Source organism: Alternaria viburni (genome assembly GCF_023758015.1).
Source record: "Alternaria viburni strain BMP 2772 chromosome Unknown scaffold_20, whole genome shotgun sequence".
In the NCBI taxonomy this organism is placed as follows: Eukaryota; Fungi; Ascomycota; class Dothideomycetes; order Pleosporales; family Pleosporaceae; genus Alternaria; species Alternaria viburni.
Window position 1 is genome coordinate 67,375 of NW_026055789.1, and position 14,037 is coordinate 81,411.

General features: G+C 53.7%; 4 protein-coding genes across 4 annotated transcripts; 2 read left to right on the plus strand and 2 right to left on the minus strand.

Moving 5' to 3' along the window:
• Nucleotides 1-472: 472 nt before the first annotated feature.
• On the minus strand, nt 473-6,076 carry J4E79_008376 (uncharacterized protein; the record flags this gene model as incomplete). The annotated part of the gene is made up of 10 exons (XM_049357233.1): nt 473-709; nt 762-881; nt 931-1,525; nt 1,579-1,626; nt 1,678-1,768; nt 1,878-5,373; nt 5,424-5,801; nt 5,859-5,885; nt 5,955-5,975; nt 6,032-6,076. The coding sequence occupies 10 exons, from the start codon at nt 6,074-6,076 to the stop codon at nt 473-475; spliced, it is 5,058 nt and encodes a 1,685-aa protein (XP_049208131.1).
• A 715-nt stretch (nt 6,077-6,791) lies between these two features.
• On the minus strand, nt 6,792-9,509 carry J4E79_008377 (uncharacterized protein; the record flags this gene model as incomplete). Its single annotated transcript, XM_049357234.1, has 3 exons — nt 6,792-7,576; nt 7,624-9,183; nt 9,239-9,509. The coding sequence occupies 3 exons, from the start codon at nt 9,507-9,509 to the stop codon at nt 6,792-6,794; spliced, it is 2,616 nt and encodes an 871-aa protein (XP_049208132.1).
• Nucleotides 9,510-10,423: 914 nt separating this feature from the next.
• Nucleotides 10,424-11,458, plus strand: J4E79_008378 (uncharacterized protein; the record flags this gene model as incomplete). Its single annotated transcript, XM_049357235.1, has 4 exons — nt 10,424-10,506; nt 10,557-10,597; nt 10,644-10,719; nt 10,768-11,458. 4 exons carry the CDS (start codon nt 10,424-10,426, stop codon nt 11,456-11,458), a joined length of 891 nt encoding a protein of 296 aa, XP_049208133.1.
• Nucleotides 11,459-11,930: 472 nt separating this feature from the next.
• MT2 (Sphingolipid C9-methyltransferase 2) lies at nt 11,931-13,644 on the plus strand (the record flags this gene model as incomplete). Its single annotated transcript, XM_049357236.1, has 4 exons — nt 11,931-12,032; nt 12,127-12,613; nt 12,664-13,415; nt 13,465-13,644. 4 exons carry the CDS (start codon nt 11,931-11,933, stop codon nt 13,642-13,644), a joined length of 1,521 nt encoding a protein of 506 aa, XP_049208134.1.
• Nucleotides 13,645-14,037: the final 393 nt, after the last annotated feature.

Consider the following 14,037-nt stretch of genomic DNA (forward strand, 5'->3'; position numbering starts at 1 on the left):
TCCTGCAAGCCGTCACTGCCCAGGACTCTCATTTCTACGTGTTGATCACAATAGTAGTGATGTTCTGCTAGTGTTGCGGATACTGAGACGAAAACGTGGTGTTAAGATCGTCAGTCATCATATTGACATACTAACGATTCATCAGGTGTGAGTACCTTCGTCATAGATGTTCGACTCCAGGGTGTAACATCATTGGAATCACAACACGCGAACATCCACAGTGAATACAAGGTATCAGCGCAAATGAAGTGATTAACTAGAGTACAGAAGCCTGAAGATGTTCTATATGTGAAGCATCCAGACTAAGAGGCCACCTTGAACGCCTGTAGAGTACATTGCCGCAAACTGCCCAAAACCTATGAACCCTCCGTTCGCTTTTGCATGCTCCACCAATCATCAATATGTAGTGTGAAGAGAACCCTTGACTTCCCTCATGTGCGGGGTAGCAAGCTCGTCTCCATTTGGACAGCGTCTAAAAGGGGCGGAAGCCTCCAGTTGGCTGCGGGGCGATGCCGTTGGCCTGTCCATAGGGACCTGGTGACGGGGCCGAAGTCATCGGACCTTGAGTGAGCATGAGACGCGAGCCCAGGATCGGAGTGTCGTCCTCCTTCTTCTGTTGCGACACCTCGCGGGTCTTGCGCTCCTCGTTGTCCTTCTTGAGCATCTCGAGAGCGGCGGTCTGTTGGGAGATGAGGTTGATCATGTATGGCTGATGAAACGTTAGTGATTTGCAAAGCACACACGGAAGTGTATTTACATACCATGGTGAAGTCGTGCAGACCGTTGCGCCATGACATCTCGAGAATGATGTCAGGGCGGAGGAGGTCGTAACAGGCATAGAGCATACCGACGTAGCACTCGCGGCTGCCGATATCGACGAACTACATTGCGAATTAGCGTTGTACTTGACAAATGCAGAGGTAGACTTACGTAGCGGAGCAGGTCCTCAACGACATCAGACTTGCCCGACATGGCAGAGGTCTCGATAGCGTCCTTGAACAGCTTGTCCTGCTTGCTGAGAGTGATGGACTTCTCCCATCGCTTGTTCTTGCGGTAGATGTCGGCTGCAATTTGACGGAAGAAGACAAGGTCGTGCTTCTCCAGACGCTGGGCAAGGTCAACGGGGTCGTAGTTGTCGTAGTTGTTGACCGAGTCGCGAAGTGTCTTGTAGTCCTCCTCTTCGATCAAGAGATCGTTGAGGGCGTTGTTGACCTCGCGCTTGTTCTGCGACTGGACGTTGAGGAGGAAAGGCTTGATCAGAGGAATGTTGTCAGACTTGACGAACATGCGGACAACGCGGTTGACGTCGATTCGGGGGGTCAAAGCCTGCAGGAGGTCCGTCAGGAGAGTTGGCTGCTCCTCAAGGTAAAAGCCCAAAGCCCGGTAGTAAATCTCAACGTTAGTAGCCTTGGTGATAGTGTCCTTGAATGCTTGGTGCTCCCAGGCATCTGCGGCACGCTCCATCATGGCAAGGGCGGCGTTGTCCCACTCATCGTAGTGGACATAGAGGAAGATGAGTTCGGGCCTGGGAAATATTAGAACCGAGTGGCACGAATGTTATTTGCGCTTGCGACTCACCATAGATGGGCCTCCTCTGTTGCACGGATCATCTTCGGAATATTGATCCTATGGGTTGTCAGTTGAAAGCACATAAGCGAAGTTTACTCAAAGACCGACCTTGACCAGAAGAGACGGAGGTGCTCCATGACACGCTCGGGGTGGTACTTGGCTAGAGCCTCTCCTAATGCGCTGAACATCCCCATGTGGGCTAGATTGACTGAGTTAGCATCTTGTACATAGTGTAGTTGTCATGGGTTATGATTGTTGAATGGTTGAACTTTTCAACGGGACGGTAGTTGTCAGAGGGGTGTACTTACCGCGTTCCAATCCAAGACCAGCCTCGAGCAGGCTAATCAGCTCGTCGAAGTAGCCATTGCGCTCGTACTGCTTAACAAGATCGGTGAGCTCTTCGGCGTGGACGATCAGGTTGAGACCGCAAATCTGGGCGAGACGGAATTCCTTCTTCGCGACGCAGGCTTCGTTGACTTGCTTCCAGACCTTGACGGAGTTTGCCTTCCTGGCACACTCGACAGCAGCTTGGTAGTCCTCCAGGTGCACAAGAGTGGTTGCAAGCTTCGCCCAGTTTGAAATGCTAGTGAAGAAGATCTTGGCCGCCTCATGGTAACCCTCCTCGTAAGCCTTGTCACCTGACGCTTCAACATCTGCAACGTTGGTAGCGCGGAGGAAGTCCTCGAGCTCGGGTAGTTGGTTGGTACGAGCGAAGCAGAAAGCCAAGGCGGTGTCGACGGGTACCTCACGAAGAGTCTTGCGAGCCATTCTCAGGAACTTGATCAAGTCTTCGTCCTTGCCAGCGTGGGTAGCAATCTCAATGACTTCCAGATAGTTGGATGCGTCTCCGGCACGGATGTAAGACTCGATTGAGTCCGTGACACGAAGACCGTCCAGCTGTGCCTTGGCGACCCTGCTCCACACCTCAGGCGTGTCAACCCTGTCAGCGTACTCATATGCTCGATCGATTGAAACGATGTGCTCAATGAGGACGTTGGCAGCCTCGACGTGGTTCTCGTGCTTCTTGAAGATCTCGAAGGCCTCGTCGTACATGCCGACTTCGATACATTGTTGGGCAATGTCCTCGGGGCTGTACTGATCGAGCTGCTGGATGTAGTTCATAACTCTACCGCGATCGGACTTGCAGGCAGTGAGCATCAGCAAGTTCTGAAGGGACGGGTTATCACTGAATGTAGTTGGCTCCAAGATGATCTTCTCCAGCAGGTCGATCAGCTCAGCAGGCATGTCACCAGTGATGAAAGCCTTCACAGCAACAGAGACCTTGTCTGGATCGGTAGACGAAGGAACAGCCGAGGAAGTGACTTGGTCTACGAGCGATCGGCGATGGATGTTGTTGGGACTCAGGACATAATCCCAGACCTCGGAGTCGGCTCGCTCCAGAAGGTACCGTGCTTGGGCCTTGAACATGGCATTCTCGTTGGTGATGTGAATCAGCTCAAGGTCATTCTGTCCCTTGCTGTAGGCGATGAATGCCAAGTTGGGATCACGCTTCTCGCAGTACTTGCCAACGGTGAGCGTGTCGTATTGGTCGTTCTCCTTCAGGAACTTCTCCGGGTTGTTGTTGGAATCGATGTAGATCTTGGCCAAGGCGTTGTAGACAGCTTGCTGCTGGTTGCCACTTGCGAGTGTCTGCTCCAAGAATGGGAGAAGAAGCTTCAATCGGTTTCGCGACTCAACCTCAGCAACCAACTCATCGATTGGAATCGACGATGGCGTTACTGAAGCCAGAAGGCCCTTGATGATGCTTTCATCGCAGTCCACATCGAGCAGACCGCCAACGACAGCCGGTGTCCTGGCAGGGTTGACCCTCTGAACGTAGACTTCGATAGACTTGAACTGCTGCTTCTTGTACAGGTACAGTACAAGATCGTGGATGAAGTTGAAGCGGTCGCAGACAATAATCAGAGGTAGCTGTTCCGTGAGGTTGGCCTCCTTCAAGAAGTTCTTGACCTTTTCTCCGTTCAAAAACTGACTCTCTCGGCAGATACGCTCAACTTCGTTGAGTTGGCCCATAGTGGTCGCAGCCTCGATGTACTTGAAGTGAACGTCGGGATCTTCGCTGACGTTGACAATAGAACCCAAGAAGAAGTACAGACCCTCCGCGGTACGGTGCTTCTCTAGCAGATCGATGATCTTGGTGGCGCCAAGCAGATCAGAATACTTCTGGGCGATGCGGATGACAGCTTGAAGGTTTTGGCGGATGTTGGTAGTGAGCATGGCGTCCAAGCACTCAAGCGACAGCTCGACTGTTAGCTGACCGAAATAGTTGATCAGCCACTCTTCTGGAAGCTTGTCGGTCTGAACAATGATACGCTTGATCGCGGCTGGGTCATCATTGTGTTCCAGAGCACGAGTCAGCAGACCAGCATTCTCGCAGAGCTGAGCGATGCGCATCTTGTCGTAGTGATGGAACATCTCATTGCCCAGAATAGCATCTGCGACCTGAGGGGCATTGAGCAAGTTCATCTCGAGGAGCTTGGTCTGCATGTGGCCCTCTTCGGGAAGATCGTTGGAGAGAACGTCCAGGAGGAAAGCGGTTGCCTGTTGGATCATGCCTTGGGACTGGAAGATGTCGACAACGCGGTCGATACTAATCAGTGGGCCACCTTCGTTCTTCGCTAGCTGGGAAGCAAACTCGGCTCCCTTCTCGGCATTGATGCGAACAACGTGCTGAAGCAAGACGTTGTAATCGGGTGTGTAGCCAACGCCGTTGCAGTACTGCAGGATGAGATCGTAGTGGCCGAGCTCCGCGAGCGCTGCAACAACCTTCTGGGATACGTTCGCCTCCTTGTAGATGGCCAGAGCGAGGTTCAGATCGTGGGGTTTGGCGAGATCACCGAGCTCCTCTGAGCAGTGAAGCTTGCCTTCCTTCTGCCACTTCTCGATGAGGTGCTTGCGTCCCTGGGCGAAAACAGGTCGGGCCAACTCCAGAGTTTCCTCCTTGTTCAAACCACCCTTGTCGAGTAATTGACCAAAGTATTGTAGCAGAGTAGTGATCTGACCAGGTTGGTTGGGAACCTGGCGCAGCCTGTTGATCGTGTTCATTGTGCGGAGGAAGCCCCGGGGCGAGTTGGCAGCGACCTTTGCAGCTTCCGCGAAGTTTCCCTGAGACATGAGCGTCTCGAATCGTTGGGAGTAGAGCTGATCTGCGCCTGGAAGCCCGCCCTTTGAGGCAAGCTTGTACGCAATTTCAGCACACGCCGGGTTCTCCATGATGTATGGAATCAGGGTGTCTTCCCGAATGGTTGTATGCAGAACCTGTCCGCGCTTGTTGATGACGACTACACCAGTGCCTTCGTCATCTCGCGCCGTTGTGAAGACTGTCTCCTCAGATATCCGGTTCAGGAACAGAGCGGTACCGGTCTCGAGGTCGTGGAGGTGAATGAAACCAAACTTCGTAATTACGATTAAAATGCCGTACTTTTGCGCAATATGGATGCCGAGCGGGAAGTCACCAGTACCCTCGGCGGGCCAGTGGATCGGAATGAGGCGCTTCGGGAAGGCTGGGTTTGCGGCGTTGTGGTCGACCTCGACGATGTTGATCTTGGCTTCTCCAGACGAAGATTTCACAGCGAAGGCGAAGATCTTTGTGTCGGTTGAGGCTCCATCGAGACGGAGTGTGCCAAAGGTAGCAGCGTGACCCTCGAGGGGCTGGCTAACGTTCCTCGCCTTGGAGAAGAGCTGCATGTTTCCACGAATGCCACCGGCGGGGTTCGATGTGATACCGACCAAGCAAGACCAGCTCTCGTCATCGTTGGTAACGTAGTTGATGATCTGGTTGTTCTACACAGCAGGTTAGATGCGATTGGCGCTGAATGGCCCAGTTCACATACCTCGAGTTGTTCTTGGCGATCGAAGATCTTACGCGGCGCAACAGCGTTCTTCGAATCAAGCACATCCCAGTGGTATACGGCCTTTGTGCTGACGAGCGCAAGTGTCGTCTGGCTGATCCACCTCCAGAATTGGATGTCCTCTTGATGGCTGTAGGTCTGCAGACGCTCTTTGGTCTCGAGGTTGAACAGCTGCAGTGTCCGGCCTTGTGCCTTGAGAGCGATGATGGGCTCAGTCAAGTGCATGATGGCGCTGTCGGCGCGAATCGGTCTCCGGATGACATTGTTGGTGTTCTTGAGGTCGATGATGACGGTCTCGGCGGGCGCGTTGGCTTCGTTGTTGACCTGGCGCACGCAAACGTACTTGTCGGACTCGAGTGTCTACGGTGGCTGTTAGCATGACTTGGTCGTGTGCATACACCTGGTAGGATTACGTACGCAGTTTTGCCATGATATCGATGCCGGCTGGACTATGTGTTAGCTGAGGTCCTTGGTTGCCTTGTTCGCGGAAAGCGAGGCCTGGGACCAACGTACGAGAATGTTGAGGTTCGTAAGCTGTCAATTGTTAGCTTCAAGCACTATGGCATGCTTGGGTCTGATGCGGCACATACCAGCGTCGGCTGAGTGACGTGCAATGGCACCTGTCGCTGGGCCATGTTTGCGACAGTCCAGCTCCAAGCTCACCGGGGTGAGAAAGCGCGCAAGAATCGGGTATCGGAAGAAAAGGAAGAAGTAGACCCAGGTGCACAACTCCAGAAGCGCGTGATAGGAAATGAGAGACGGTCGTATAAGGCGGGGTCGGGGTCGTGGAGGTGATGCTGTTCGAGAAAGGAGCTCCTGGTGTTGTTTCCACATACGCTGGTTCGCCCTATGCTTGGCAAAGCTCCCGATTAGGTAAAACCCAATTGTGGCAGCTTTACCCACATGCAATGACGTTTGCTGCAGCGACCAATCCCGACTACGCTCACTTTCCACACCGACGTTTTTGATGCCTTTACCACGTTGCAAAGAAGAGAAGAGTATATCCTGTCTATAGGCCTTGAAATCGGCTTCGAGTTCATCACCTTGCATATTCGGAATAGCAGGTCGTGAGGCTAGGTGACGCGGGAACCCGTAGTTCCCCGGCGCGTCTCCGCGCAACAAGCATGAGAGCAGAACGCGAATTTCACAACCTTCAAGATGACCCCAAGAACTTCCAAACGATCTCATACAAAGTAAGACATTACATTATACATCAAGGCCATGCTTGTGCTTCTTATACCATCGCAGACTACTCGCACTGAACGTAATTCCAAACATAGCAACCATTACAACCTTCAAATCAAGCATGGCAGATACGAAACTCATTTCCTTGTCTGATCATCACAAGGCCTACAATCCCACTTCTTGGAACTTTGACTCCCGATTTGGACTTCCCTTCCTGGCCTTCTCTGCGTCAGAGCCAAATGCTGGGGGCGGTGCCAGGGCTTCATCGAAATGGTCACGCGCTTCCTCGAAGCTCTCGCCAGCAGATGTCGCTGTGGCCCCGCTTACAACACGTTCTGCAGACCTTCCACGTGCCAAGCTGAATTCATCTTCATCGCCAGACAAAGATGAGACGTCTGAATAGCGTTCTTCCTTGACGACACCCACGTGAGGAACATACGAAGGCTCAACATGACTCAAGTCCTTTGGGCGATCGGCCTCACCAGATATGCGGCTGTCTATCGATTCACGAGCCGGTTCGCTAGCGCTCTTTGAAGATAGAGATTGAGACTGGGGTTGCGAGACGGAGTTCCGGAGAGTCGCGCCACCGATGAAGCCAGGCTCTTCTTCTTTGGAAGTACCTTCGGTCTCTGCCGCAGGAGAATGCTTGGAACGCCTCTTCAGTTTGCTCAAGAGTGATTTGAAACCCTTGGAGGATCCTTGGGACGTCGGCGAGGTTGGATCGGCCGAATCGTGCTCCGGTATGGGGTGAGCTTCTGTGAGCTCTGCCTCTTCGTACAGATCCTCGTTATCGCGTGGAGGTTCATTGGCCACCACTGCAGGCTCAGCCGTGGTGATCTCTTTTGATTTGCGTTGTTCTCCTGAAGTCTTGGTCTTCTCAGCTTCCTTGGCCTGTTTCGCTGCGAGTTTCTCTTCGGCAGCCCGCGCTTTAGCAGCCCTCTTCTCTTCGTCTGTCAAGAGTTAGTATTGTGAGAACTTTGCGATGATGAACACGTACCCCTGCCCTGCTTCTCCTCTGCCTTGATCTCGGCGGCACGCTCTTTCTCCGATCGGATGCGGCGCTTCTCTTGCTCCTGGTCAAGTCGGCGCTCTTCCTCCTCAGCACGTCGTCTCTCGTCCTCGGCACGGCGCTTATCCGTCTTCTCGGTGATCTCGTCCAATGTAGGCTGAATTCTCGCTTGGGCAATAGCATCAATGTCTCCTTGGTCCATCCATTTACCGTTACCGATGTGTACTCTTCCGTGATTTTCCATACGGGTTTCAGAGTTGGCTAGGGCTCGCTGTCGCGCCTTCTCATCCCAATCGTCCACCATTGCGGATGACATCTTGCCAGTCTTATCATAGATCTGCTTATCCATACCCTGCATTTGAGCTTGTACCTTGCGCTGTGCTGCAGCAAGCAGGGACTTGCGGTCGTTCTCGCGTTTCTTTGCATCGACGTCGGCCAGCTGTTTGTTGAATTGGTCCATCTGCGTGCGAATTCGTCTTGAGCGGAAGTCGTCTTCGTCAGAATCCGAATCTTGCGCAGGAGCTGTCTCGGAAGCACTGTGCGCGCGGTTGCGCCCACGCCGCATTGAGAGCTTCGACCGTGTCGGCTGGTCGTAGCCGTAGTAGCTTCGGTAAGCAGCGTTCTCGTCGTATCCTATCTTGGATAGTCTTTCTTGTGCGAGCTTCTGCGCAGCCTCCTGGATCCCGATGTAGCGCATAGCTTGCTGCTTGATGTCGGCCTCGCCGGTCGCGGGCTGTTGACTATGGGCTGCCGTCGCTCCTGTACGGGCAATGGACTGGCCTGATGCGCCATCAATGCGTTGCTGCTGCACATCGTAAATCTTCTTGGCCATGGATATGGCGGAAGCTCGAAGGGCATCGTTATGCTTCTTCTCGTCCGTCTCTAATGCAACTGGTGGAGCGCTCGTGTACATGTCGCGCGAGATGCTCTTCGCATGCTGGATACGTGCGGCTTCCATAGCACCATAGCCGCCACGACTAGAGTCAACAGGAGTTGCTTGAGGTTTGGCCCGGGTCGATGCACTGTGGGCAAGCGTTGCTGCGCCCAATGCATTCCTAGCAGAGTTCTTTGAGTCTGGATACAGCGGCGCAGTGGGTGGGTTTGATTGAGCGCGCTTGCGTCTTGACGCCGAGTGGGCGTCGGTGGCTGCAGTAAAGGCATTCTTCCTGCCCTGGTCTGTATATCCGTAATCCACGTCTGCGCTGGGTGCTGCCTTGCGCATAGCGATGGTAGCAGCAGAATGGCCATCAGCACTAGCCTCAGGCTGCCATAGGTTCAGCTTTCCGCCATCTCTGTGGGCGAGAAGCGCGGCCTTTGAGCCTGCTGCGCTTGCTTCTGGCTGCCACATGGGCGCCATCTTGTAACCGTTTGCGAGCAACGCAGCCTTGCCTGCCGCGGAAGATTGTTCGGGTTTCCACCACTCCGGGCTCTTCTTGTTCTGGTTGGCGAGTAATGCGGCGGCTCCGGCAGAGGACTGCGTATCAATTCCCACCACGGGGTAGCTGGGAAGGTCTTGGGCTTTTGCGTATTTGAGGCTCGTTGCAGCGCCTGTGGATCTCTGTTAGGGTATGATGTAATCCGGCAATCATAACATTGCACTCACTGGCCGACGAGAGCTTTCCGTCTGCTCCGAGCGGATTGATGGGCTTCGACACGTTTGCTTTGGCAGGGCTACCGTGGTTGTGCGAGTAAAGCGCCGCTGCCGACGCCTGGTTTTGCAATGCGCTGGTCTTTGGATGCTGATGCGCGGATGGGTCAGGGCAACGCATGTTCGTCTCGGCGGAGGATCGCGGTGGAGCCGCCTGTTCCGATTGCTTCAAGGGTCTGCTGTCAGACGCGGGGGGCGCGTCCGTCGTAAGGGCTGTCGTCGCCATTGTGAAAGAGCGGGTCGAAGCAAGACGGGAACGTGTCAGGCGCTGCTTCGGGGGCGATCACAAGAAATAAGAGGGAAAGGCAAACGCCAACTAGGGTCACACACAGCGGCGCCCTCCATGGCTAAAATGACGAGAGGACGGCGATGATGTCATATCAACCTTGAGTTCTACCTAGGCCTGTGGAGGATCGCCGTAAGGGTGCGTTCCGCGTCGAAATCTCACACTAGCCTTACCACTCCAGGCCTGGTTCTAGCCTGAGCCCGACATAGCCTTGCCTGTCCTGATTGAAGCCAGCGACGGACTCACCGAAGCAGTCAAATCATGCACCAAGTGCTTCGAGGGTTCATCCTGTCTGTCAGCACCCTGGTGCACATCTGAAGATCGCAGCCCTGCGTCGAGCGAACGAAGAACATCAGCGTACAGAACGTTACACTTGGCATAGTGGAACATAGCGGCACGACATGCAAGGAACAAACTGAACAGGCGCTCTACCATTCAAACGACCACGAAAACTGAAATTCGCAAGTATCCCAAGGTGATGTAGAGTTCTGAGAGGTAGGTGTTGAAATTGCCCTTGCACACCGTGGTGGCCAGGTTTCTTTCTTCAAATGTATGCATAGGCGACGGATATTTCCAGACGGTGTCGTGATTAGGTTCGCTGATCGCGACAGCGCAATCCGGATATCAACTGAGCTACGAAGATGGCGCGCTTCCATCCTGATTGTTGTAGTGATGTACTTCCGTCTACTGGTGCGTGTTGGTTTCAGCGACAAGCTCGGGAGACAAAGCCGGATTAGATGCGGTTAGTGTGCACGTGTGAGCTGACTACGTCACCGAGTTTTAACTTTCCATCTTGATTCAGCAGATAGCTACCTAGGTATACCACCAATTTTAGTCTGTCGGCTGTAGTAAACATGGCTGAACTGCAAACGCCACTCAAAAGTATCTTGAACTTTCGCGATGTCAGCCAGTTTGTCAATGAAACAACAGGAACTAGGTAATCCACAGAAGCGCCCTGAGATTAGTCTTGCGCTGACCGTGCTGCAGCCGTCTAAAGAACGGCTTGCTGTTCCGAAGCGCACGACCTGGTGCGTACCTCCCACATATGCCTTGGCGCGAGGCTGACTTTCGAAGATGAGGCCTCTTTCCAAGACAGGCAGAGATTGCTGAAGGAATATGGCGTGAAGAGCATCATCGATCTACGAACGAAGTAGGTAGACGTGACGCTCAGGAGCTGATATCGTGTTGACTGGTGCAGAACAGAGCATATTGAACAGGCGCAAAAGCACGATGCAAGAATCAAAGCGTCAGCAGCAGTCCCTCAAACCAACGACGACGTAGCGGAGCCCCTCAAGATACCCGGCATAATCTACCACGAAATCAACTTCAATGGCTCGGCCTTCTCGCGCATGTTGCTTTCGAAGCTCACATGGCTTGAGTTCTTCAGGCTCGCAGGCCTCATGATTGTCGGCTACCGCAAGGATGCGATCAAAATCTTAGCTCCTCACATGGAAGACATGGGTCTTGTCGGACTGGCCGAGCAGTCGCTGGACGTGTGCACCCGCGAAGTCACACAGGTCTTTGATGTATTAGGAGAAGAGAAGAACTGGCCAGTTTTGGTCCACTGCACGCAGGGCAAGGACCGAACCGGGCTCATAGTCATGCTGGTCCTGTTGCTCCTCGGTGTGGATCAAACCACTATCGACAAAGACTATCGCCTGTCCGAGCCAGAACTCGAACCAGAGAAGGAGGGAAGGCTGAAAGAGATGGCATCAATTGGTCTGACCGAGCAGTTTGCGATATGTCCCCCGGACTTGGTAAGCCATGTAAACTCCTACATGGTCGAGAAGTACGGCAGCGTGGAGAAGTACCTGGAGAAAGCCGGTGTGGCCAAGGAGAAGGTGGACTTTGTTAGGGGGAAGCTACTAGCGGACGCGTCGAGGTCCTGAGCGTGCCCCGCCTATGCTAGAACCAGGCTTGGCAAATCTGAAAATTGTTCCCATCTGGACAAGTTGTCGTTAATCTTGGTGAAAACAAAGGGTCCTCAGATCATACACGTGTATGGCCGAAGAAGGAACGAGCCTACATGTTGGTGAGAAAGCCTATCGCGTAGACTAGAATTCAGGGCAAGATACTGGACGTTGAGCTGTGGGTGATTGTGACTTTCCGCCCCACTCCCCTTATCAACAAGGCAGAGTTATGCTGGCAATGCTGCAACGTATGTCGCGCCAATCCATGGGAGTCGCCGTCGGTGTGCTGGGAATGGTCTGAAGCTAGGCTACGAGTCGACCTCCTGCAGGGCCAGTGCAGGGGGGCAGGCGCAACCCCAGTGCGTTCGCTTAGTAGATTCACCGCCGTTAAAGGCTCGGGATCCCAACACGTTTACCTCCCATCTTGCAAAATTGCTCCGCGGTACGCAAGATGAGCAGCAATACCTCTGAGGAGAACTTCGAGTGGGTCGAGACGCCGCCGGCGCCCTCGCCCACGACGCCCGAGTTCGACTGCGGCGTCAAGACGACATCGGTATGTGGTTGCATGTGGTCAATTTAACGAGTACCCCACCAGCCATTGAGCGTCAACACCGCGGGCCCGTAAGCTGACATTTGGCGATCAATAGTACCCGACCATTGCGAATGCTCCTCTGCCCGCTGAAGGTTCCGGTCGCGATTCGTTCAACAACTATGCCCTCATCTCGCTGTTGGTGGGCGTCCCCGCCTACATCACCTGGAGCTGGGGCATGGGCTTCAAGACATGGGTTTTCCTCGCCCTTGTCCTCTTCCTCCCCATTCTAGGTCCCTTCTGGTGGCTCACCTCTGAGTTCGCGCCCCGCAAGAACGAAAAGGCCAAACTGCCCGGCAAGCCCATCGAGCACTACCTCAAGTTCAACAAGCCCGAGGACCGCGACGCATACTACGGCAAGAAGCAGATCCCCATCGAGACGTTCCAGGAGAAGTACTTCGACGGCGAGGTAGAGCTCAATGGCGACATGCTCGAAATCCTCGAATGGCGCCACGACTGGTCCAAGCCCCGCTTCACACTTGGATTGATCAAGCACTTCCTGTTTGGCATGATTCCCGAGATGATCGTCCACTCCAGGTCCCAGGGTACGTGTCTAGACGATTTATCGACTGATGATATGCTGACCCCGCTTCAGACGAAGAACAGGTACGCGACCACTACGACCGCGGTGACGACTTCTACGGCTGGTTCCTCGGCCCACGCATGATTTACACCTCCGGTATCATCTCCGACATCAACACCGAAGAGAGCCTCGAACAGCTCCAGGACAACAAGATGTCAGTCGTCTGCGAAAAGATCGGCCTGAAGAAGGGCGAGAAGATGCTCGACATTGGCTGCGGTTGGGGAACCCTCACCAGGTTCGCCTCCGTCAACTACGGCGCTCACGTCACTGGTGTCACTCTCGGTCGCAACCAGACTGCTTGGGGCAACAACGGCCTCAGGAAGTCTGGCATCGAAGAGAGCCAGTCCAACGTTCTTTGCATGGACTACCGTGATATTCCCCTTCCTCCTGGTGGCTACCAGAAGATTACCTGTCTCGAGATGGCCGAGCACGTCGGTGTCCGCCACTTGAGCTCCTTCTTCCGCCAGGTTTACGACATGCTCGACGACGATGGTGTCTTCTTCCTCCAAATCGCTGGTCTCCGCAAGGCTTGGCAATTCGAGGACTTTACCTGGGGTCTCTTCATGAACAAATACGTCTTCCCCGGTGCCGATGCCTCTACTCCTCTTGGATTCGTCATCGACACACTCGAGGGTGCTGGTTTTGAGGTCAAGATGGTTGACACCATCGGTGTACACTACTCTGCTACTCTCTGGAGGTGGTACCGCAACTGGCTCGCCAACAAGGAGAAGGTTGTTGCCAAGTACGGTGTTCGATGGTTCAAGGTAAGCAACGGGTCGCGTACTTATAGTGCTAGATGTTAATCATGTCCAGATCTGGGAATACTTCCTCGCCTACTCTACGATCGCCTCCCGCCAGGGAACTGCCACCTGCTTCCAAATCACTTGCGTCAAGAACCTCAACGCTGTCCACCGCATCGACGGTATCAACACCCAGTTCAGTCTTTCCGCTGCGCTGGCTGCTAGCAGGGCGAAGCTGTCCAAGGCGCAGTAAGCTTCACGTGTAACCATGTATCCGGATTTCGCCTAGTATCGTATGCATGATACAACACGAGTACGAAAGCAGAGGAAACATATAAGACGGCTTTCAGGATCTACGAGAAAGAGACGTGGTGGTGGTTGAAATAGGAGCTGAAGTAAGGTGGTAGTCAGTGGCCGAAGCCGTTGGTTTGATACAGCCCACAGGGTTTGAAGCGTTCATGAACATGAGGATATGCACACTCATGGAAGGATTATGTATCTTGAGAAAGCACAAACGAACGTTACGCATCTCACTGTCTGTCCCATGCTGGCATTTCGAAATGAGTTTGAAAACAAGCCACACTGGCGTCTCCACTCAAGCGACCGATTCTGCCTGATGCGTTTGATTCTAGCTGCTATTCTATGG